This window comes from Clupea harengus, unplaced genomic scaffold, assembly GCF_900700415.2.
Source record: "Clupea harengus unplaced genomic scaffold, Ch_v2.0.2, whole genome shotgun sequence".
Lineage (NCBI taxonomy): Eukaryota > Metazoa > Chordata > Actinopteri > Clupeiformes > Clupeidae > Clupea > Clupea harengus.
This window is the reverse complement of record NW_024880313.1, coordinates 1-25,000: the sequence shown is the minus strand read 5'-3', so window position 1 is coordinate 25,000 and position 25,000 is coordinate 1. Positions and strand designations below refer to the sequence as shown.

Genomic DNA, 25,000 nt, shown 5'->3' with positions numbered 1-25,000 from the left:
ACCCCTATATACAATCATTGGGCATAATGATGACGATGATGACTCAACCACACAAACGTGGTTGACCAGTCGAAACGACTACGTACTGCGCGGTAGCGGTAATGACGTCACTTTCATGTTTCATAAGCTGCTCTCATCTGGAGGTGTGAAGAATACCACTTTCCAATACCTGCAGTTCTCTCCCCCTTTCGTCCCCAACCACAGCTTATAGGACAAAGCGTACCATTTTTATGTTTAGTAGGGTCGCCAACTGCAACAAAGTACATTCAACAGCCCCTCAACAAAGAGAGCTTTAGGGCCTGCAGCAGTGAACTCACACAGTGCATAATGTGTTCCATATGAGCACTCTCCATCAACATTGCTAAAGGTGATGTTTTTGTGACCCACATCGAAAATTACAGATTACAATAGAAAATGGAAAACTGTTGGTAAGCTTAGCCTCAAGTCTTGAGAATGTGGGGAGTATTTATTAAGATGGACTAGAGCAGATTTAGCCGATAGGAAACGGAATAGGCTATTTTAAAATCTGTGAAAATGATTGGGCCTATGGGCAAAGCTCAGGTTATGCCTGTTTTCAGCTGATGGTGTTGTTTTGTCCTTCATTTTGCCATACAGATATTTCTTGAATCAAACTATTTTCACACAATAATTCACATTTTCAATCGCATCTTTGTTTTCCTAAGATAATTTGTTTTAATTTATACTGTGCCACAAAAACATGAGGCCACCATATAAAGTCAGGGATGCCATGTTTGTTTGTAGTAAGTGGACACGCAGAGATGGACGAGGACTGTCCCACCTACCCTGAAAGCGGCCAGAATGATGCGCGTCACCTTCTCCTTGACAGACTCCTGGAGGATGTCGGAGAGGGCGGGCACCACGTTGTAGCGGCGAAGCTGCTCGCAAAGCTGAGGGCTGAAGGCTAGCAGCCATACGCAGAAGATCATCTGGTACTGCAGCTGGAAGCCACACTTGTTGCTCAGTACCGCTGTAATGCTGTAGAAAGGGAAAGAGCAGAGCGCTGACCGATGGGAAATATCTCCAGACGTTTACTTTAAATAGGACGCCGCTCATGTTTAAATAACACTACATGGTAGCATGAGAGGTCATTTTCAAAACAGCTGCAATCCAACAAGAAACCTCTAGTAACTGTTTCAGAACCTACTGAAAATGAAACTTAACAAAACCTTGGGTTCTTCTTGGGGGTGCAGAGGCGAAGCCTTGACTCTGCACACTTCAATGGATTCTAATGATGTTATGTTCTCTTTCACTAGGTCTTTCATTTCAACTTTCATTTCAACTAGGTATGCCGAAAAGTATTTGTTTATTCAGTAGCAACTCTGAATAAGTGGATAATTAATTCAAGCAATTAAAAAGGATGACTATCATAACTGCAACATGTTTAATTCATATGATTTTATATATATATATATATATATATATATAAATGACTGCACTACTGATTTGTCACAAATCTAAGAGAATTCTAATAGCTCATTTATGTAAGTATATATAAGTACAGATACGCAAAACCATTAATATCGTACTTGTGTAGAAGGATTTATGAATTAATCATACATTATAACTCACCAGTTAACACCATCAGCTTCAACCCACGCAAATCTGTACTCGTTAACCCTCAACATCAACTGAAGACACCCAGCAACGCACTGAACATACTGGGAGCTCTAAGGACAGAACACAAACATACAGTGAGCGGGGGGGACGACACTTGAGTGAGGCGTACAAGAGCCGTCAGCCACAGTTCAACCAAGCTAACATTTGTGAAAACTATCAATATCCAAAAGGACACAGCTGCAAGAACAAAGAACCTGATGCAAACTGCATCCACTGGGAGTGCATTAAACTGGTGAGCGTGCAAACAATCCCCGGGAGCTTAACACAGAAAACACATGCTACAGCAGAGAAAGCAGTCCACAGCACAGCACAGAGAAAGCACAGGCCCCTATGAAATGCTAAGAGAAACATTATTATTAGAGAGGATTAGCAGGTGGGTAGCTGAGAGTCGGAAGAAGGAGAGAGGACCCAAGTAATCTGTTAGCAGTGGAGTGGAAGATGATGAAACAAAAACATGGGTGAAATCCTAGAGCGTGTTCAAGGAAAAACCAAAAACAGAAGCACAGATGGTGAAGTACTGCTCAGTAAGTCTCTTGAGAGGCGTGGAGTATGTGACTTACACTATTAGCAGCGTAAGAAAAACACCTCGAGTGATGTGATGAAACGGGAGCAATTTCGCAAAATATAAAAACTAGCAGATGGGTATGTGGCAGATGTGAATGAATGATATATGTCTCTTTATGGTGCGGTGCTTCCTTTGTTCCCCTCATGCGATAGAAGCACCGTGGTAATACAAGTGGGCCTAGTATGCAAAAGAGCGTCAAATATCTAGCAGAACAAGTATTAATAGTATAAACTAATGTTGTTTTGTCAGTTCCTTTGCCATAGTCAAATGCTTCAAGCATATAGAGAGCCAGCATGGGTCACTGTTGCAGAGTAAAAGAAGAGGAAACAAGTGCTTTAGTAACTCTTCTGTGAGAGGAAGTCAAGCAGGAAAGATAACAGAATGACAAGTTGGAGAGAGTGAATGTTAATGCAGCATTTCTCAGAAGAGGAAACAGATAGACTTGCTCCTTGAGATCTTACAGGCGATCCCGGCACACAGAGGCCTGTCTGCCATCTTGAGGCCTCCGAGCAGTTACTCACTTCACTAGGGGAGATGGTTCCTGTTCCTGTGTCTGGACCTGTACCATGTAGTTTCTAGCGGAAAAGATTTAAAAAAAGAAAGAAAGATTTTTTTCCCCCCCTAAAAAGCTATTGCCCATCCTCAGCAGGCCCTGGAGAGGACACATTTTGGTGCAATTTTATGTAATCAGTTTAAAAGACTGGGATTAAGTCCAAGGTTGGCTGTAAGAGTAATTCATTTAGCAAACATTCTTTATTATACTTACCCAGTCTCCAGCCCTCGCACATAGTATTCAGACATGAAATTTGGAACCAATGTCCCTAATCACACATCATTTCACACAAATGTCTCCCAACACAAAAAAAGACAACCTTCACATATACAGTACACAGACAGTGACAGCGTGATTGGTTTCAAGTGAGATGCAGACACTTGTTTTGAGGCTTCTTTGAGGCCATCGACACAGTCCTGAAAATTGTGCAAAGGAGATTGTGATACTCGAAGGTTTGATCTAAAGGCTCTGGCTGTAGTTATAAAAGAGTCAGCAGTGTGTCTGGGCTCTCCCACAGAGGCTGACTCAGGAGAAAGAAACTGTTCAAGGTGAGCTCTAAAGAGCTGTCGGTTTCTAAACACAAGTAAGTTTAAAAGGTCCTCGTGTTCTTTTAGGACACATCCTTTCAATGTTTGGCACAGAAAGTGCTTCAACTCATCACAAAGAGGTAACATCATTTAAATTGACTAAAGAATTGATTTCTGGGGAAAGGAATAAATCTAGGTGAGCCAGATAAATATCCAGGTGGCTGGTATAAAATAAAATCACATAACATTTGATAAATCAAAGTCGTATATTGTACCTGTGAACTTAGCTGAGTCTTGATCCAGTTGAAGTAATAGTTTAAGTCACTGCCTTCCATCAGATCTCTTCCCCAGGCTGCCAGCTTGGCAATGATCCTTGCAGCCTAAGATAGAAATAAACAAAAACACAAGGCCAATGAAACAAACAAAACAAACAAACAACAACAAAAACTATTTGGGCTACTCCAGCACTTTAAATCTTTCACTTTGTGATGAGTAGGGGACTTGTGCGCATCTATCCTTAAGAGAGAAGAAACATGACATCCATTTTGTTTCTTGCATAAAATTATTCACAGCTAAACATGTGACAGCTATATGTGCTCATTAGAAGGCTTTTAGACATTGTTTTCCAGGTGGGAATATTGCGCCGTTATTCTGCCTCGCCATTCTGTGGTACGGAAAAGGTACGGAGGCAGAATGGCGGGTCGCTGTTGTTCCGCCTCTGAGCCGGCAGTGGAGGGAGCCACACGAGGCAGAACGATGTCTGTGTAAAAGGGACAGCTGGCATGGCGGAACAGTGGTGTGATGCAGCAACTTCCCAAAACGAAGCAGGTGTTGTCAAACTAACAACGACATTAACCGTTGCTCGGTTGCCATCGGCAACCAAACTGAGAAGAGTGCCAGCCATTTCATTTCTCCTGGTTGCCCCCTGCAGCAATCACATTTTTACTGTATTTTTATGATATTCATGAATAAAATGAAATAATGTGATATCTGAATATCGTTTAAGACCCACTGCACTGCATTTTACATCTAATATTAGAAGGCTATCGTAAAACTATTGCCTATGCCACTATTTGATTCACAATACTGATCCCAACTTGTCAAAATTGATGCGTGCTGCTCCACACAAACTTGGACTCACAAAATGTGTGTGAGTCGTAACACTTGTTTATCGCAGTATATTGGATGTGTAGTATATGCATTATAGCCATTAATCACAAACAACAGGTAACTTAACCATCTTAGGCTGTTATATAGATACATCATACAAAATTCATTGAGCTTACAAATTGTTATGTGAGCAATCAACTGAAGCTTTTATGAAAAACATTCAAACTTCAGTCTCTTTTACACATGAAATACGATACAATTTAAAACAATTTAAAACACTCTGTAATCGATAACGAATTGCCATTCTCACTTAGTCATTAATCACAGCAAAGATCTCAGAATGACCTTTTTAAAGTTTACTACTTTTTAAACTTAACGTTGAGCCCTGTAAGCATTAACATTTTGAACATTATGCACACCAACTTTGCTTGAGTTTGAACATTGCTAAGTATGAAAGGAGGATAGTTTATTTTCAATGCATTGTTAAGGCACATTCGAGACAACTCGGAATTCAGAAAGTCCAACATATTTCCCAGCTCCGACTTTAATGTGTTCAAGTCAAATTCAAACACAATAATGTGGTGATGACTCCTCAATGGATTATCCTTCTATCTGTTGGCTATAAGGTCTTTGTTAGACTCTGTTAGAAGGTCAAATTGATTAAATGGCGCTCCTCACGGAATCCGAAGATAGTTTTTCTCAGAGTTTCTGAGTCAGAACTATGTCTTCAAGTGCTATTATAGTGCAATCTGGTGAGTTGGGAATACCTGAGTTCGAAGTGGTGTGGCATTATAGATGAAGCTAGATGCTATGTTAAATGTCACACCTCTGATTCTGCAACACCGGTTTGCTATGGAAACAGACACACTGGGGCATCAGTATGCCGCCTCTGTTTAGTTCAGTATAAAGAATCGAAGGCAGCATGAGGGGTCTTCGTAACGTGATTATTGTGGGACCTTTCAGACGGTTGTTTGAAAGTAATGAGAACTCTGTGGAACTGTATTGCTTGGCTGATGATAGTCTTTCTGGTACAGCGACTATGAGTAGCTTTTGTTTCAACAAATCTACACCCTATTTTACTTTTAGGAACATCCAATACATCCAAGGCATTCAAGGCATGTGACTACCACAAAGACCATAGCTCTATCAGACTGGCTATAATGTGGCCACAACGTACAGATCTGGCTAAGCCAATAGAATAAGGGCCCATGCAGCGGGTGATTCATTTTGTGCGATGAGCCAAGTTAGACATGGCCAGCTAAACAGCTGCACACATACAAGCCATGTTTAACAGGTGTTTAGGGCTTAAACACTAACCAGTAAAATGCAGGCTTCACACCCTTTCGTAAATATGGCCACAAATGTTTATTCAAATAAAGCAATATTGTTGCTGATTATTAGTATACATGCTTTTCTCACTGGACTTTGTAAACTGGACTGCTGACTGCTGGAGTCTTTCATTTTAATGACGTCTTTGTCTAACGGGGATATTTAAGCTGGATTTTCATGAAGGCATCCAGCCAGTCTTACCTCCCTCCTGAGTTTGAGCCTTGGGATATTTGGGATCTAAAGTGTCCCTTAGCTGTATTATTAGTGTGTAACATCCCCGCTGTGGATTTACGCCTGGAAGTGAGCAGTGTGCAAATCTGCAGCCATCCCATTTGTATTCCCTCTACTCTCCCACCCCTGCATGGGCAGGACCGCTCCGTCTCTGGGCAGATGACACTCTGCATACCAGAGATTAATTCCATTTAATTAAGCGGGCAAAAACTGCCGGACCGATGGTGTCTATTTGCACCGTTGCAGAAAACTATCTGCATGCTGTTTGCCCTTGAAAATCGTCCTCTCTTGAGGCTACATGGACTCAGAGCTGGCGACGTGCTGCCTGGACAGGCTCTGACTGCATGACATTTACATAGCTCAGATGTAGATCACTATGGGCCTCAATTAGGACTTGCACAAACCCCTCTGCCCGGATGTCATCTTCAACACAATGTTGCAGTAGGTCACCTCAAAGAGTCCCTCACCACACCTGCAACACTATCTGCCTGGCAGGGAACCACACTTAATTAGTGCCAGGATGGCACAGCGGCCCTTTGCTTGTACAGAGCATGGTGCCCTAGACTGGAGAGGATGTTCATAGAAAGTGTCTTTATGTTTAATTCAGTTTGTTTTCAGCCATCATGAGCGCCCATAAGTGTTCTGGTAGTAAAGGAGGAAACAATGATATGAAGGGTGATGGCAGGACGAGCAGACACCAGAAGAAGTGCATGAGAGAGAGGCATGAGGGACAAAAAAAAAATCAATCTTCTGTTTCAAGAATGTTACCTCTGCAATTTGACAAAAGGCTTTAATGATCTACCAAAAGGAAAACCACTCACCATGTGAACCTAAATGCTAAGCACTCACCATGTGAACAGTGAAGAGATCCTGGCGATTCAACATGGGAAGAAAATAGGACCAGGCAGTGTTCTTGGTCTTCTTGGCATAATCAAAGAAGATGTTCACCCGCTGATGGTTTTCCTAAGATTTAGCAGAGAAGATGCATGCTAAAGTTAGAAAACAGCAGGAAGACCGTTTATCCTTGGACAACACTTATGGCCGATACCAAAAAGCCATCTTACAGGATGAGTCCATAGCTCTCATAAGAGAACTGCAATTCTGAGATTGAAACTGGCAGGATGAGGTTAAACCTACAGTACTTACACAGCCAGTAAACCAACCTTACTTGAAACGGGAGGAAGATGAGTCCCATCATCTTTTCTCTCAAGAAAGCCCTAAGCCATTCAAACTTCAATGTGGCAACTCCGTTAGCTGAAAAAGCCTTCACTCTTTAATCACCTAACCTAGTCACCAACCCAAATGGTTGGTTTGTCAAAACTGCAGGCCTTCACAACTGATGGTTTTCAGATAATAACTCCAGCCGAAACTAAGATGAGATATAGAACCGAGATACCAGGCTAGCCTAGATCGCCTGCTTATGACATAACATTCATGACTAGGTGTGTCAGAACATTTCTGCTGCAGAGCACATTTGAGTTGGTCACATCTGAAATGTTAAATGGTAAAGTAAACACATGGCTGTTACATTCAACACAGTAAACACCTACGCTGAACTTTCTTTAGCAACCCATCATCATTCCAAACAGTTTTATCTCATCTCACACTGCAGTAACATTTCCTACAGGACACCTTGAGTACAAACCCTTATCTTAGTGACCTGCTAATTAACTTTTAAAAGTTGATCAATTTGTACATCCTAAAAAATAATGACAATTGAGAACCATTCCCTAAACATTATGTGGCTCCTTACAATGCAATCTGCTGGAGGCTACAACTTCTTTCAAATTCATTTTCCTATTCCCTTCTCAGATTTTCATAAGCCTTGTAATTAGTTTGGCCATTTAATAGCCATGTCCCCTGAGGTTCAACAAATAAACCATTATTTCAGCCCAGCAGCATATTCTGATCTGCCACTCATGACAGTTACAGTTAACTGCTGTAGATTTTCAAACCAGCCACAGAAAATGGTTCAGCATGATTCTCATAGCGTCTCTGCCTTTGTGCCGACATGTTACCAGTTACTAGGTTACATGTACCACCCTCACAGAGTTGTGCCAAACAGCACCCGAGAGAGGATCACACACACACACACACACACACACACACACACACACACACACACACACACACACACACACACCAGTATGTCACCAATTACACTGCAGATTTTCATGGAAAGAGGTGAGCCTTCCGAATTCCACTAGAACCAGTGCAAAACCAAGACAGGACAAGACAAGTAATATACACACACACACACATTTACAGCATTCACAGCATGCATACATACATACACACGTCATTTAACCTACCTGCAGAGTATCATCGATCAGTGTTAGGATGTACTGGACCGTCTGTTCCTTTGAGATATGGGCCATGAGGTTCAGGAACGTTTTTGCACACTAGACATCAAAACAAACTGAATCAATCCAAGAACAGGGAACAAACTCAAGTTGTCAGCATTCGCAACAATAATGTATCAGCAAACTTTAAAGTAAAAAGCATAGATGCCATTTGTATGCCATGTCGAAGTGAGCACAGAAGAGAGAGAGAGAGACACAAAAACATGGGGGAAAGTTGTGTATCTTAACTGATTAGTTTTAAGGTGCTGTAAGCCATGGCCTCCTTGAATACCTAAAGCAGTGTTATGGAGTTTTGGTCTAAAACTAGCGAGCTAAGTACCTTAAAAAAGCATGCAAAAACAAAACACCAACAACAGCCCAGCTGGCACTACAGATGTACAGCAGACACAGCAACCATAGCGTTATGTGGTATACAGGGAGAGGATTTGATTAATGACTACAAATAAGCCCACAAAGATATTCTTTATATTCTCAGAGAAAACTAAAATCAGAGGTTGTTGGTATTCATGGGGTTGTACGTTTATTTAAAAAAAAAATCTATTTCAATGGTATAATTCCCTACATAACATTTTCAGCACCAAAATGCACAAAAAGCAAGAAAGCACAACTTGTAAGAGTATGGGATATAATGACTCCAAAAGGGACAAGTGAGCCAGAAAGTGACCGGAGTGCACTTTCAAGGCACTACAGACCGCAACTGGAATCAAATTCCTTTCTCTTGTCCAACTTTTTGCATTGACATGAAGTGGAAGAAGCTTTCTTCTTTTTTTAAATGTGAAACCTCCCAAGTCAGGCACAAAAAACATTAACATTACTTAAGAACCTTGTGTTGTACTGTGCCTCAGTTTTACCTGATGGCCTTCATTGGTGAGTATAGCCTGTTTCTCCTCAGAGACAGCCACCTCAAACTTCTTGATGAATTCACAGTCTTCCCCTGAAATCATCTGGCCCCTGAGAGAACACATATCACAGGCCCTGTTTACAACTGGCATCAACATGCTTCTTGGGTGATCCGATCAAAAGTTGACAGCTCTAAGTAGCTCTTAGCACTCTCCTGTGCGTCTTAGGGACTCATAGGGTGAGAAAACACAAACAAAAATCCAGTAGCGTCTCTTTTAATGTTTAATCAAATTGAGATGTAAGATGAGCTAGCTAGTTAGAAAAAATAAAATCCTAAACTAATGTTATCTAACTGCAGCTACAAAGACATCAGCAGTTTCACGAGAAGAAAAAACAAGGTTAACAGTAATCCAGATTTCATTTGAACATCAAAGTGCTTGAATATCAGAAAATCACACCATCAGCCTTTATTCAGTAAACAGAAGCGTAGAAAACCTATATACAGATTAGTGCTGTAAGTGCTATTAATTTAGTGTAAACGGTTGTCATATCATCTGACTACATTGGGCCCAAGGTGATACGCCTATTAGGCTAACCTTAATGTTCTTTTTAGTCAATCTTCATGTTGTATTGTTATGTAATATGCATGTCAGTTTTTTTTTTTTCTTATGCTAGATGTTTTTCCATGTCAATATGAAAATTCTTTGAGGGTTTCTTTTAGCGCAAGAGGGCACAGTGAATGAAGTTGGTGGAGGGGGGGAGGTCTTTGCAAATGGAAATGAAAATCTGCATTCAGAGCAGGGAAGTGAGATCCATGTGGAGACACATTCTAAAGGCAGTCGTGAACTGACGCACTTAGGGCTGTCCACTTGTGATTGAATCATCAAAGACATGTTAATATCAGGTGTGCACAGCCTCTCTGAACAGTGAGCGGTGCATTTTGAGGAGTATCACTTCAACAAATGTAACGATGAGCATGTTTTCAATTCATGATTGCAAACACGATTCCATGTTTCAGCTTGGAGTTTTAAATCAAGGAAGGGAGAGAGCTTCTAATTTTAAGAGAAATGAGGAAGTTTAAAAACCCACTAGCCCACAGCTGGCTATGTGTGTCGCTGTTGAAAATTCAAAAATTCCAGTGTTGTAGACACAGAGCAAATAACAGCCTTCTATATTTTCCACTGTTAATGCAAAAGAGGATGTTATCTAAGTCGAGTTAGAATGTCAACCAAGCTTTGTTCACTATGTTCTTTCTATACTGTAATAACTTAACTTAAACTGAGTCTGGATTTTCACATGCAGATCCTAATTGAAGTGGATGATTGAGTAACCATAGCACCATCACTACAAATGTCTGGCATACTTTGTGAGTAAAGTCAAAATGTAAACCACACTACAGTATTACAAGACAAATGTGCAGGCAGATGTAAAGAATGCATATCATCTGAGAGACTGATGTTTAAGATGTAAAACATCTTCTAAGCCACTTAATACTATAAAACACACACTGATTTCGGTAAACGTAACCAACATACAAGACGAAAATAAGTCTGATGAAGCCTACAGTGTTTCTTAACTGTAGTAGATAGATATTATATGTACAAATAGCTAGCCTAATGGGGAACTGTGGCACATGACGTAGGCTAGTTACATCGCCTATATTTCTGCTCAACATGATCAGGCACATGGACATTACAAATTCCCAAAGTCTAAATGATTTTACAAACAAGATTACTGAAGCATTAGGAAAGTTATATTTACTATTTGGATTTCCAACTTACTGGAGATAGGACTGCCAGTTGACCTTGTTAGCGCGCACTTCGGCCGCTTTCGCTGCAATGATGTTCGTAGGAACTGCAGCATCTACAGCCCCTCGGATGTCCATTTTGAACTTATAGTAGTCAGAGTTTGATCCAAAACACCTAAACCAAGAAATGGTTTAACAAAACAATAGTAAGAACAGTCGTTCTCTGGAAAGACACCTACCGTTAATCTCTCTTACATTTGCTAGCTTGGTATAGCTAGCAAGCAATGACAAGCTTTGAATATCCCTTCTTACAACCACTGTTTAAGTTGTGACAAGGACATTGAACAAAAACGTGCATACTTGTACTCACTACTTGACTGAATGTCAGGTAAAATACTTGATAGAATATAACCGTTGCCCCAAAATCTAGAAAAAGAGCCAATGCTACTTAATGTGAGGCAACATAGCATAGTGTAGTAAGCGCAGGCTAGCTAGTGTAAACAGCGAACTAACCCTATCAAGCGAAATGGCTCTGGTTTCGACTCATATTAGAGTGTCCTAACCCCTAAACCTAAACTCGTATAAGGAGGAAAAGATAAGTTACATATATTGTAATTGAAAAAGAGGTTTTACACGACAACACACTGGTTCCTTACCTGCTGCCTCTCAGCTGACAGTCTGAAACAGTACGTCACGACTATGATCATGTGACAAAAACATGTGAGAGTGAGTTGCCGTATTCGACTGGTCGTTTCAGTGATGCACTGGGTAAAAGTGCTGCACAATATGTATTGGCCTGGGGCTACACCGCTCACCGTAAATCACCCAGTGTAGCACTTTCTGCACGGAAGAAAACTATAATCTATAATAATAACTATAATAAGTGTACCACGGTCACGTGATCAATGAAAATGGCCAGCGCGAACGAATTCATTCCCCCACCCCAAATCACTCCCTCTTTATGCAGTCATTCCCATCTGAATCAGACCTGTACATATAAACGGCTCTAGTCGAAATGCTAAGTTTCAAAATATCTGTGTTCATGATCACGCTGTCACGCACCACCAAGGCCTCTTTTCTAGTCGGGTTGAGAGGGGTATTTTAGGTTTACAGCTCGGGTAGGCGTGACGTAAAGGTGCAGCTCTATGGAGGTGCAGTCTAATGTCACTTGTCACATGTGCATAGTCGTTTTTTAGTACGCTATGCATACATGGTCGCAGTGCTGTTACAATACAATAGGCCGACATGGTCACTCAAATTTTAGGTAACATTTGCATCAAACTAATGTAATCAGAAAAGCTGGAGGTTCACTGAGGTCCATTAGTTTTTAGTCTTCTTGGATCTGCATTTACCTGCATTTTGTTCTGACAAATGCCAGGATATTCAGAAACTTAACTCTGTAGGATACCTGCATAATCTGTTTGAAATGCAATTCATCACCTCACCAAGCCAACTTTTTTAAACTTGATAGTTATCAACTCAGTTTTCACAAGGGAGGTAGTAGTGTGATTGTTGTTTATTTGTTACTGGCAAAGTCTGTATGTTGGATCCTTATCAATGATAACACAGTTGACTGTGAGACTGTGCGTCTTGAGTTCTCAATCTAAGGATCCAATCCAGCTGTAATGATAGGTATGGTCCAAATGATATATTTGCACATCACACTTTACTCTGGAACCAATAGCATATCATATTACCTATTTGAATCAAAAATCACACAAATTTTACTTTTAAATATCATTGAAACAATTTTAAACGTTAGAGTATGGTTGATATAACCCCTGCATGTGGCACTGTGCAAAACTACTGCTGATGACAATAAAACCATCTGTAAGTGCACTCTCCGTATCAGTATCAATAATAGGTGTAGGCTATTGGCTACTGAAAAAGGAGGAAATATTAATTAAAATGAATGATTATGAATGGACAGGATTTTTTAATAATTACATTGAAATGGCATTCATTTATATTCCACAACATTAAAATACAGATATTAATTAATTAAGTTATAACTGGGAAAAGATCATACTTATACTCATACTTATGCTCTGATATTCTTCCTAAAACCACGCTAGCTAGCTTGACGGTTAAACTTGAGCTTGCCAGTCAGCATAATGTAAAAGTTAGCTACCTGTCAAGATTTAACACAACCTGACACTAACGATCTTGCGTTAATATTAAACAGAATTTAGCTAAATCAACATTTTTAGCCAGAATATCAGACTAATTTACATTACAAAACAAAAGCAGGTGTCCATATTACCCACTGATAAATGCAGTTCATTTTTTAAACTTCTGATGTTCGCAAATAGCTACAGTTTATATACTCTACTACAGCTTCATACTAGTCACAGCAATTGTTGAAGATGGATGTGGTGGATGAACGTCCCCTGCTGACAATGAACAGCCCTAGCCTAATTTGTCCCCTGGTGATTATTTAACTGTGACCTTGGATTTTCTCTCATCAATTTAGCCACGTTATTATTAAGAAATTACAGTTGCCCAGATGTGCCTCAAGACTCCAATCTTTCTTTCTCACTCTCTTCTTCTGTCTCTACACAGAATCACATACACACAGAGATTCATCTGATACGCATGCACACAAATACGCAAGCCTTCTCTCTTAATCTGCTCTAAGCTAGTGAGATGCTATAAACCACAGTGGGATCAGCCTTTGACTGAATGGGAGCATGGCGATAATCCTCCCCTGCCCTCTCCACTGTAGACACAGTTTGTTTTTTCCGTCGGTGTCGTCTCCATTTTCCTGCATCATGACCTGGCATTGGGAGACAACAGCAAGTACTGAAGCAGTATGGGGCTGTTGGAAAACATGTTGTCTAGAATACTAGAGAGGATCGAGAAAGAGAAAGAGAGAATGAGACAGTGTCCAATAGGACATGCTGTGCACTAGGATTTTCAGACGCTGGGCATTTAGGCCTTCTTGTTTGCTGCGGCTAAGGGTTCCACGTGCTCCCTCTCTGATGTGTGGTCGGATACAGCAAATAGTCCTATCCTGTTGGCGCGATGAAGGCTACTCAGCTCAAGGAAGCCATGAGCATGAAAATGAAGAGGATCTGTCCTTTCAGGTACGATCAAAAGAAATATGTCAGGAAATAGACATCTAAGGCTGCCAGTAAAAGTCAGTGTTTACAATGCCAGTTATAGAATTGGTTAATTTAAGAACATAGTGTACTTGTTTTTTTGTTGACCATGATTTTTTCCCCAAGAGGAATGAATTACTTTGGTTATTTTCACTTGTTGCTATGTGACAAATGTGAGCATATTCTCAGATAACATGAACAAGGAGCAGACAAAACTTTGACTCTGTTCAAAACTTTTAAAGAGTGAGGGTGCTGTTGTTTTGAAATACTGCTGGACATTTCAAGCTTTATAGTAACAAGGGAGATTTCTCGTCTGACTTGATTACAACTTGTCCCCAACAACCCAAGTATTTGGAACAAAGTCCCGCAAGTGTTGGGGAAGCTGCCGCTGAGAAAGCCTAGTAGGCAGGGTAGGAGGCGAAGCCTCAGTCTCTGTGTAGTGTGTACCTGACGGTTGGGTCAGTAGGGTGTGAGCTGGTCACAGTGGAGAACCACCAATTTCTTCCATTTCACCAGTCACACCTTATACACAAAGTCCAGAACATTTTTCTGACCAGGCGCTTAGCGGTAGGGGCAGCAATCTGGTCGGGGACCCCATATAATACGCCTGTGGCCACTTAGTAAAGTAGTCCATGATGACGTAGCAATTCACAATTGGCCCTGGTCTCATTTAAACTGCTGGGGGTCAATGAATTTCCATCCACTGCTGACTGCTGCTGCTGGAGCCCAGAGACTGCTGTCACTGTTGCCTGGAGAGGCGCAGAACCGCCACCACTGGAGTCGCTGCATCCTGGTCCTCGATGCACTGACAATGCCAGCACCTGTCCTCCTAATAATGCTGTTGGAACAGAGCACCTGCGTTGGCGTAAAGACGGCCGGCTCAGTGGCGAATATTGAAGTCGTAGTCCAACAGAGTCTCTCATCACTGAGCCAGCTGTCCTGCCGACTCTTCGAAGTTGAGAGAAGCATGATCAGTGCGCAGGAGAAACTGCCTTTTGCTGAGGTAGGCTCTAAAAGTGGTAAATTCCCAGGCTGACAGCCAGCAGCTCTCGATGGGTGATGAAGTAGTTCTTATCTGGTCGGATGAACGAACGCCTTTAGTAGGCGACGAGCTGCTCACCTCCTGGGACAGCACTGCAAGGAGACCCAAGTTGCTAGCAGCGGTGTCTAGGATGAACAGTCGCTGTGGGTTTGGAAACAAAAGCCTCGATGAGCGCTGACCCGTGAGTCGAGCGAAGGCAGCAATGCAGTCCTCACTCCACTGGAATAGTTGCCCCTTCTGTGTCAGTCGCAGTGAGCTGGCGATGATGGTGAAGTCTCTGACGAAGCACCGGTAGTAGGTGCTGACATTGCAGGGAGTGGGCCAGTCTCACAGCAGCTATCTTTGCTGGGTCGTGGACCCCCCCGGTGTGCCTACAACATAGCCTAGGAAAGATGTCTCTCTCCAGAACAGATGACACGGGTGCAGACATAGACCAGATTGGCGAATGGCATTGAAAACGTCACTCAGGTTAACCAGGGTGCCTGCAGCGTGAACAAGGAGGTCATATATGACTGCATTTCCACTCTGGGTGCCCAGGCTGTGTTTTGTTTTCTGGTGGCGGGCGAACAGTTTATCTCTGGCACTGTTGGCAAAGCTCCGCTGGTCGAGCTGCCGAAGCAGTGCTCCCCCAGTGGCTGGCCAGCTGACCCTTCCAATCGTGTTGATCAAACTACCACTGCACATTTTTATTAGGCCAAATATTAAACAAAGACCTAATTCCGCAGTAATTTGGTAGCGTTTAGGTTATTTGATACTGACTAGTTAACTTCTGGCGCTGAAACTCTCTTACCTGATTCTGCTAACCCTGCATTTCACCTTGACACGCCTCAAGCACCCAAGCCCGAGAGCCGAAATGCCCTGGCTGCAAGCCCCAAGGAAACCTGGAGAGGGCACGATCAAGCCCCGGATATGACAATGACAAAGGGGACACAGCAGGCCCGGCCACGCACTAAGGTTGTCTGGGTTTGGCCCAATTGAGGAAACACGACTGTTCATTAAATGGCACATGGCATTAACATTCACACACACTAACACTGGACACAAAAGGGAGGCATGAAACACATGATTCTAATTTAAAACACTTTCCCGTTCCCTAACAACTCCGCAACTGCATAGCATGCTGGGATTACCGAGCATCTCTTACCCTACGCAATGCAAAAGCTTCGCTAACCCCTTGCACGTTACAATATTTTGCAGATGCAAGATATGTTATATTTTATATAAAGATATTTACCAGACCGATATAGAAACAATTTTTTCATTATATTTTTGTAAATAGTTTATCCAAGCTTAGGTGGTGGTATTTGTGGTAGCTATTTTTGCCTCTTGACAATTGTCAAGCTTGTGGAAATAGGATACTTCTTGTGGAAGATTCAGATGAGTAAGCATCATAATCCAAGCTAGGCCTAACCAAACAGTAACACGCAGTGCCAGTTATTTACAACAACTTTATTGTTTCTGTATTTACTGAATACCAGTGTTGTATTTAATGTGCTTTATAGGAATGAAGGCTTAAGCCAATTGATTCAGTTCAACAGGCATGGTATAGGCCTACTGCAGGTCTATTTCTGGATATTCGCACGTAGGCTAGGCCCCAGTCCTACTCCATATAATTAGTTTCTTTTCGACATGACTTGAATTTCTTTATCGTTTTGGAACCAGGAAAACAAACACGGAAAGATTAACAATAGTTTGTTTGTTTAAAATGAAAGAAGAGTAAGGTTTCAGTGGCCTGCCAGGGTGGGCTACATTTGCTTTGAGCAATTTCTGTATTTTTTTTTTGACGTCACTGATCTCATGAAGATGTATTACCACCACCATGTCAGCAGAAGACTGCCAATCAAATTATTACATCTTAATAAACTACTATGACACTACACTGCCATCTAGTGTATAGGCCCGCAAAGCCAGATGATGTTGCTTTCTATGAGGAACATAATGAAAACAGACGCGTGTCGGTCATTACATTACAGAAATATCTATATGTTTATCTAAAACATATTTACATGTAAGGCTACATATGCCTTACTAATGCGAATACTGCAAAAACAAACTGCAACTTTATGATCTAATTAATAGGCCTACGTTGTGCAACTGGAACCTTTGACACGCATGTATTTAGTGTTTTGAGTGGGTAACCACCGTTACCCAAATCTGCTTACTCTATGTTTTGCCCCCACAATTATAATTTTATTACGATTAATGCGAAAATTTATATGAAAAGTGGTATTAAATGTTTTTTGGTGATTCGATTTGCACACTGATGGAATCAAACAATGCCAAACGCGCCCCGCGGCCTCCAGTTTATGATTGCTGCCTATGCGCGGTGCCAGTATGACAGCAGCTTTACGCAACATGAGGAAATGCTCAAAGTGTTCTAAAATGTTGAGGACGTAGGTATATATAGGGGATACACTGGACTTTAAACAACTGAATGATTTATCCTATCCTTCTATAGTGATACCCCATTGATTTTGTCCATATATCCGTTGCACCTAGGGTATTTGTGTAGTGTTTTCACGTCTTCGTAAAGGGAAATCCTTGCATCACAACAGACAGGGGAACTCCCGTGAGATTGTAGTAAAGGGCGGGGGAGCGTTCCCGTTGCTATTCCCCCGCTGATGTACCCCTTCGAACCCATTATACAGTCGCCGTCGTCATGCATCTACATCCCAAAGAGAAAGTATTAATTCAGTTTCACACAATATTCCAGTTTCATCAAACAATCAAACCTGCTCAGTTTATAACGCTGATTTGGTGGGTGGGGGGGTTGATGATTTACTATTGCAGCATTGTCCTGGTAGAAAGACACTAAATCCTTTTTTATTGTAGACATTTCCATATTAACGTTAATGGTTTGACATTCTAGACAAATGCAAGGACAGCGCTTACTTATCCCTGTAATGAAGACGTGGGTTTTAGCGCGTCGTGCAGCCGAGAAATGCGGGGGAATGGTTATAAGCGCATGAGAAATCTGTGACATTCAGAGGTTTTACGCTTACACTGGCTGCCACAACTTGCAAAGAAAACGCATGCGCATTGACACTGAGCAGCCGGTCTTAAAAATCCTTATACCAACGGATGTAATAAAGGCAAAGAATTACATCTTGTCTCTGGGCATACATGGTGAAATTGTAAGTATTGGAATGAACTTGTGTAACCTTAGCGGAGATTTTGTGATTAACATTTGGAATAGCATCTATTTAAATGAAAACAAAGCGGCATGTCAGGATTGAGGTACATGGTGGCTCTAACCGAAATGTCTTTTTGGTGGTAGTCCAAGGCGATGAAGCAGTAGTCGCTCTTCATCCTGGCACTTTCTGAATTAAGAATATGTGTCAATAACGTTATATAATTCCGTTTTTCTTTAGATAATACTACATGTGATTTACTACAGCTGTCCTCCTCTGTAGTTAGCCTATGTGTCATTATGTGTGGCGTAATCACTAGTAATTTCCAATGTGGGAATCTCCCATTTTTCATCCTCGTACATGAGCAATGTTGGTATTGTATGACTGCTTATAGGTATTTACTATTACGCCTCGAACATAAACGTCTCTTCAAAATAGGAATGGGGAGAAGTTTAAACGTCGCTTTGCCAAAGGGTATGTGGTATTTCATGGAGGGATTAATGATTTCATGTGATCTGGATGGCTTTGATACTTTGATGCTACCGCAGTTGAATGCCTGCTGCGCCCTTTTGCGCCCTCGCCATATGAAATACATCTTGCCTTGGATCGGTTTTCATTACAGGAACAGCTAGTACTACACATGGGCTGAAAGCCGCATTGCTTAATGTGGAAAAGTAACTCTATTTGTATCAACTGATAATAATCCTCATTATCTCAATGCTTTCCTTGAGCCTGCTATTTATTTAAATGAGCATGATAATTTCTTTGGTTACCGTACTTTATGAAACGTGTAACTTAAAATATCAAGGCTATAATATGCATAATGGTGAAGTGTACTGTAGGCTACTGGACGCTGTTTAATAGTAGTTCATTTTATATGAACATTGCAATTGCTATCTATAAGCTAGAGTAAATGCTCATGGGCATTGTAGTAACATACAAATGGCAATAGATCAGCCACATTGAAGCTAGGGGCCAAACCATCTGGCCTGTGTGTGCATGTGTATGTGTGTGTGTAATATTTGTATACTTTACTGACCTGAAATAGCAAAATTGAGAAATCAAAAGTACTTTGCAATATGTAAGGATTTATGTTAGTAAGTTGTTTGGCAGGTGGAAAGGTTAAGCTCATTACTCTATGTGCATTGTAAGAAGGTTGTGCCCCAATCACTTTCAGTGGGATGATGAAGAAATTCATATTTTCACACAATTCCAACTGCAATTCAATCTACTACAGTATACTCCACAAATGTAATCGAGACTGATGCAGTGTGATGTTATGTCTTCAAAACATGCAGATGCCATGCCTGAACATGTTGAAGTTCTTAGGGGCAAGCTTGAACACGATACTCAGTTTCAGCTGAACGCAGTTAATCAACTTTTGCGTAACATACATGAACTCAATCAGCTCCCCTTAGATGTTGTGAAATAACAGTACATTTGCCCTGTGGATTTTAATGCATTCATAGGTGTTGTGATGTAGTGCAACATTCAGAAAACCCTTACGTGTCATGTCATGACTGTGGCTACTGCACGTTGGTTGAGAGAGGCGTCCCATAAAGCGTCTTTGGGTACTTAGAAATTATTATGAACGAGTGGTGTCTCTCCTCTCCTCAGCGCTATATAAGACTAAGGTATTATTATTATATTATTATTATTATTATTATTATGAACGAGTGGTGCCTCTCCTGTCACAGCCCATGGGTTCAGAGCGGATGGAGATGCGAAAGAGGCAGATGTCGGTGCAACAGGAGCCGCTGGCGGGTGGCACTGCACCGTCACAGCAGGAGCAGCCAGACCAGGGCAACCGAGGCTCCAACGCATGCTGCTTCTGCTGGTGCTGCTGCTGCAGCTGCTCGTGGTAGGCGCTCATTCACTCATTCCTTCTCCTTTTGTCGGCCCACCAGGTCACTTCACCTACTCCATTTCTGCAGTATGTCACTCAACCCTGAGTTGAACCCAGTCCCAAATGGCCTCTGCTAGGTACAGCCAAGGACTGAGGAGTTTTGTCTCTAGGATTGAGGTTCAGTGTGCTTACATTTAACTTCAAAATGAATCAGCCATATCTGCAGAGAACAAGCTCTCAGGATCTCTTTTTCCTTTCTCTGTAAAGGAAACACGGGACATTTCCCAGTCAACCAATGGTGCTGTTGTATATGAATCTCCCAAAGTTATAACTACTCATTGTTAACTTTATGCTAAGTGGGATATCTTCTGGTAGAGGTACAATTAATCTTTTACATAATTAAATTCAGTGCGCACCATTCAGTAAAAATCACCAAACCAAGCCCATCAGACAGTACAATTCCTAAACTGACTGTGTCAGCCTGTTCAACCCACAGTCTCTGCCTGATGCCCTTCATGTTTTGTATGGAACAAAGTGTGTTAGGATCATGATCTGTTTACCACCTTGCAGTCTCACTGTTAGGAATGAAGACAAGGAGGGAAAGAACCGCCGAGACTCCTATGACTCCTATAACTGTGAGGAGAGGTCAGTGTGTTCCATCAATAACTTACGTTAATGCTCTGTTTCTCTCTCTCTCTCTCTCTCTCTCCCTCTCTCTGTCACACACACACACACACACACACACACACACACACACACACACACACACACACACACACACACACACACACACACACACACACACACACACACATCCACATCAACAATCAACCTTCACACACCTGTCTATTTTAAGGCACTTTTACACATAGACAGAATCTCACTCCTGTGCACATCCATAAAACATCCGTCCTCTCCATCTCTCTCCCTCAAACACACCAACTAATGCATGCACATTCACACCAACTAATGCACATTCACACCAACGCATGCACATTCACACTAACGCATGCACATTCACACTAATACCAGATCTAACGAACAACCGGATGTGCACACAGCCATCTACATAGCCATCCATGTAATGTCAGTATGAGAACACTTTGCCCAGTACACATACGATATATATTTATTGTCCTGCACATATGTGTGTTAGTCAATTTCCTTCACTGTTGTTGGTTGAGAAGTAATAAAGAATAATCAAACTGGTTCTTACACTTACTTGCCAGGCAGTGTAACATATGTAGACATGCAGTAAGTGGAATTAAAACCATTAGACTCAAAATTATTATTAGCTCCTCAGCAGGGACTAAAATCCTTGAAATACCCTGTTGCCCTGACAGCCCAAAGCCCACTGTGGAGGAGGCACGCTCATGGGGCCAGTCTTTTGACAAGCTGATGTGCTGCCCTGCTGGGAGGAGCGCATTCCGGCAATTTCTGCGAACAGAATTCAGCGAGGAGAACATGCTCTTTTGGCTTGCTTGTGATGAGTTCATCAAGGAGACCAACAAGGGCGCCATCGAGGAGAAGGCCCGACTTATCTATGAGGATTATATCTCCATCCTCTCACCCAAAGAGGTGTGCGTATTTAGTTTAGTCTCCATTTCCTTATGAATATCTGCACATGTCTTTGGTTAACTATCTGCTTTCCATTTCTGAGATGTTCTGATTCATTTCCCTCTCCCCTAGGTGAGCCTTGACTCGCGAGTTCGAGATGTGATTAATCGCAACATGCTGGAACCCAACTTGCATACCTTTGATGATGCTCAGCTACAGATCTACACGCTAATGCAAAGAGACTCATATCCTCGCTTCTTGAGCTCCCCATTCTACAAAAACCTGCTCAATACACTTGCTGAGCAGTCGCCAGAATCTTAGGTCTCTGTGATCATTGTTGATTTTGCCCCTTCCCTTTTATTCTGGTCTTCTTGTTGTTGGTAACATTTCTTAGAGAAACTTTAGGGTATATTTCAGAAGACCTTCAGCGGGTTCCTTCCAGGGATTTAATGCTAAACTGATGTGCACCTGAAAGGAAAACACACTCAGGTCTCCAAGCTTCTGGATTAAAAAACATGTCTCAAACCTCTCGAGGGCTCGCCACAACATGTACTGCTACAGATCAGCTTGGATGGGGACAAGGGGCATTTATGCTGTTTGTGTGTGTGTGTGTGTGTGTGTGTGTGTGTGTGTGTGTGTGTGTGTGTGTGTGTGTGTGTGTGTGTGTGTGTGTGTGTGTGTGTGTGTGTGTGTGTGTGTGTATGGGGTGGGGTGTGGGTGTTCAACTCCTTATTTATTGTTAATCGATCAAATATTTAGTTTGTATTATTGTTCAAAGGAGAAAATGTAATGCCCTGTCCGGGCCATATATATATAGTTCTATATCTTTATGAAAATTTTAATATGTGAAGAATTGTTAGAATTTCTTCTTGTTATACAGTATAATTTAAAAAGGAAGGGAACTGTGGGCACATGGAAGTGCCAAGATGTGTGTAGTGTGTATGAGAATCAAAGCTCTATTTAAGGCGACAGTCTATCCATAGGCAGCTCTTTTGGGGTACTGTGTCTGTAGACTACCTTGCATCCTCTTCTGTGTTTGCCTATTTCACTATTTGCTATCTGTAAGCATGGCTTGATCTTAACAGAAAGTGTTGAAATTGACATATTAAGGTGACCATGATCCCTGAGGTGCCCGGAGGAGATGTCACCAAATTCTACAGTATTTTGAGAATCAACCAAGTAAATGGCAGAAAGTGGTAGACAATGGAATGCAAAGGTAATCACACATTCATGTTCATATATGGATTATTTTGTCAACATCATCAGAAACCACTCAGTATTTTTTATCATATGGATTGGATGATCTCTGTGGTGGACTTTGTTTGAGTGCTATTGTTGTGTTGGAGAAGAAGGAAATAGTTTGATGTGACCAGGAGTCAAAGCTAGGAGGGCAGTGTTTTTTTAAGATACTCTCCTACTTACAGATCAAGTGAGCCTTCCTTGAGTTCTGAGACCAAACTAGCACTGGCTATTATTACTATGGATATCATTCCTTTCCATTCATGCCACTGTTAAGTATTAGTGTGGTTTTTTTTCAGTGCTAATTTTAGTGGTAGATTAATTACGTTGTTGCCTGGCGTACACGTCACTAAAAGACAAGAACCTCATTAGAGGAAGTGCCTTGATATAACATTTTCTGACGTCACATTCATGGCAATAGGTGGTTCAAACCTTGTCATGTGCAGGATCTGACTAAAATTTGGAAGCACCCATTTCTAAGGTGCTGGGCCTTACATCCAGAGCATTTGAGGGAAGGTAAGAGATGATTCATCAGGTCATAGCATACCCCCCTTTGCTGGTTTGTCCATTGCATGTAAGGATCTGCACTGTTACATGTAATGAATAGTTGGGCACAAGACCCCAACTGTAGGCTGTAGTTCACAGGAGGTCTTCAGGATTTCACACACCTTCCTTCTCATATATACTTGTACTTGTACTTATATGGAAGACCATAGGTGTGACTGGGAGTGCAGAGCTGTGACAGCTATGTTAAATGCAAGCAAGCTGATTGGTAATTGAATCACATGCCCCTCTTTGAAGGTTAGCAATATGAGCAACCCTGGCATTATTGTTGCGACTCCAAATGTCCTTGATCTCAGGGCCCAAACCAAGTTCATGCCACTGGCCTGTTTACTTTGTCCCTCTTTAACCAAAGTGCTTCCATTTCTTGGACAGATCCTGTGGATGGACTCTGGGCCTTCAATCAATGTACTAAGTGATTTGTCCTGCATATTGACTGAAATAAAGTAGTTGATATGTTTATTTCTTTATTTAATTGATTATTTATTTAGTTTTTTAACTCAGTACATTTTTTACATCAACAGGTAATAAGCTAAGAGGTATTTTAATATATCATTGTATTTATGTAATATCAGAGCTCAGGACAATTCATGAAGCAGGTTGATTGAAACCAGTTGTCTGTCAACAAATATGAACTTCATGGTGGTACTTCTTGTCTTGGGGTAAATTTACTTTATGTGCAATTTGAGCTGATGGATTCACCATGCAGATAAACCTCAATCTAAGCCAATGGTTTGGAGTGATACTGCCTATAATTTTGTGTTCATTTTTCTTTCTGTTTGTTGTAAAAAAAAAAAAAAATGTGTTACTTGAGTTTACAATATGGTGAATAACATCAATGTTTACAGTGAATATTTATGTTTTTTTTTTTCTTTATTTTCATTTTTGTCAAACCAACATAAACAATGATTTGTGGGCATTTTGGATTCTTGAAGATAAAATAAAGCACAATGATTTTACATTTGTTTCTTTAATACTCCCTAGAAATGTGGTGCTGAATCCCAATTAAGGACTTTAACATAAAACTGTGGTATGTGAACTATATCAGTGACCTTTTGTGACACTACCAAGTATTACTTTTGCCCAAGTACAGTAGATGTTTGTCTGGTTTCTCTTGGTATGCTAACCTGCCATCTCAGGGAAATGTAATGTGGAGGGGAAAACATCAGACACTTTCCTCTAGAATTTTGCCGGAACAGATCTCAGACATCAGCAGGTCACAACCATTGTTCTATTGCTCTCTTTCTGGGTGGTTCTTTCACCCATGAACACAATGTTAATGGTGTCCCAAGGGTCCCATCTCAGCATTACATTGCATTAGAGCCCACTAGCATGCATATAAATGAGCATTTGAACACAGAAAGCATTTTACCTGCACGGATATTTCCACCACAAAATGCATTGCGGGAGCTCAGTGTTATGCACAGTAGTGGGCGGTGTTCATTCACTAAGTCATATACTAAACACACTGATTTCACATGTAATTATAGCTGCAAACAGCATAATCTTAAACCTTTAAAATTTGAAAAGTTGGACAATGAGCTCCAGGTGTTCCAGGTACCTGGAAACATAATGCCTTGTAACAGCCCACAGTATGATGACAGCTTGTGGAATAGCGTG

General features: G+C 41.3%; 2 protein-coding genes across 6 annotated transcripts; one reads left to right on the top strand and one right to left on the bottom strand.

Moving 5' to 3' along the window:
• Positions 1-582: 582 nt before the first annotated feature.
• Positions 583-11,678, bottom strand: LOC122131853 (V-type proton ATPase subunit H-like). Of its 3 annotated transcripts, none has more exons than XM_042706552.1 (9): positions 11,560-11,678; positions 10,938-11,078; positions 9,168-9,267; positions 8,266-8,355; positions 6,803-6,916; positions 3,559-3,663; positions 2,665-2,778; positions 1,591-1,688; positions 583-996 (listed from the first exon to the last, which is right to left on the bottom strand). In XM_042706552.1, the coding sequence occupies exons 2-9, from the start codon at positions 11,039-11,041 to the stop codon at positions 738-740; spliced, it is 984 nt and encodes a 327-aa protein (XP_042562486.1). In that variant the 5' UTR covers positions 11,042-11,078; positions 11,560-11,678; the 3' UTR covers positions 583-737. The 3 variants fall into 3 exon arrangements, with proteins under 3 accessions (XP_042562486.1, XP_042562487.1, XP_042562488.1); XM_042706553.1 differs by having other exon boundaries at positions 588-996; positions 2,725-2,778; XM_042706554.1 differs by lacking the exon at positions 2,665-2,778 and having other exon boundaries at positions 588-996.
• Positions 11,679-13,534: 1,856 nt separating this feature from the next.
• rgs20 (regulator of G protein signaling 20) lies at positions 13,535-24,339 on the top strand. Of its 3 annotated transcripts, none has more exons than XM_042706550.1 (5): positions 13,535-13,989; positions 19,875-20,038; positions 20,606-20,668; positions 21,367-21,601; positions 21,713-24,339. In XM_042706550.1, exons 1-5 carry the CDS (start codon positions 13,801-13,803, stop codon positions 21,899-21,901), a joined length of 840 nt encoding a protein of 279 aa, XP_042562484.1. In that variant the 5' UTR covers positions 13,535-13,800; the 3' UTR covers positions 21,902-24,339. The 3 variants fall into 3 exon arrangements, with proteins under 3 accessions (XP_042562484.1, XP_042562483.1, XP_042562485.1); XM_042706549.1 differs by having other exon boundaries at positions 13,536-13,989; positions 20,594-20,668; XM_042706551.1 differs by having other exon boundaries at positions 13,898-18,180; positions 20,594-20,668.
• Positions 24,340-25,000: the final 661 nt, after the last annotated feature.

Excerpts from the sequence above, each read along its gene's own strand:
- LOC122131853 (XM_042706552.1), bottom strand. The coding sequence starts at position 11,041 with ATGGACATCCGAGGGGCTGTAGATGCTGCAGTTCCTACGAACATCATT. Across the intron at positions 6,917-8,265 it reads TGATCGATGATACTCTGCAG|GAAAACCATCAGCGGGTGAA; the intron begins GTAGGTTAAATG and ends GCTAAATCTTAG. Across the intron at positions 997-1,590 it reads GAAGCTGATGGTGTTAACTG|CATTACAGCGGTACTGAGCA; the intron begins GTGAGTTATAAT and ends CCCTTTCTACAG.
- rgs20 (XM_042706549.1), top strand. The coding sequence starts at position 13,801 with ATGCTGTGCACTAGGATTTTCAGACGCTGGGCATTTAGGCCTTCTTGT. Across the intron at positions 13,990-19,874 it reads AAGAGGATCTGTCCTTTCAG|CCCATGGGTTCAGAGCGGAT; the intron begins GTACGATCAAAA and ends CTCCTGTCACAG. Across the intron at positions 20,039-20,593 it reads TGCTGCTGCAGCTGCTCGTG|TCTCACTGTTAGGAATGAAG; the intron begins GTAGGCGCTCAT and ends ACCACCTTGCAG.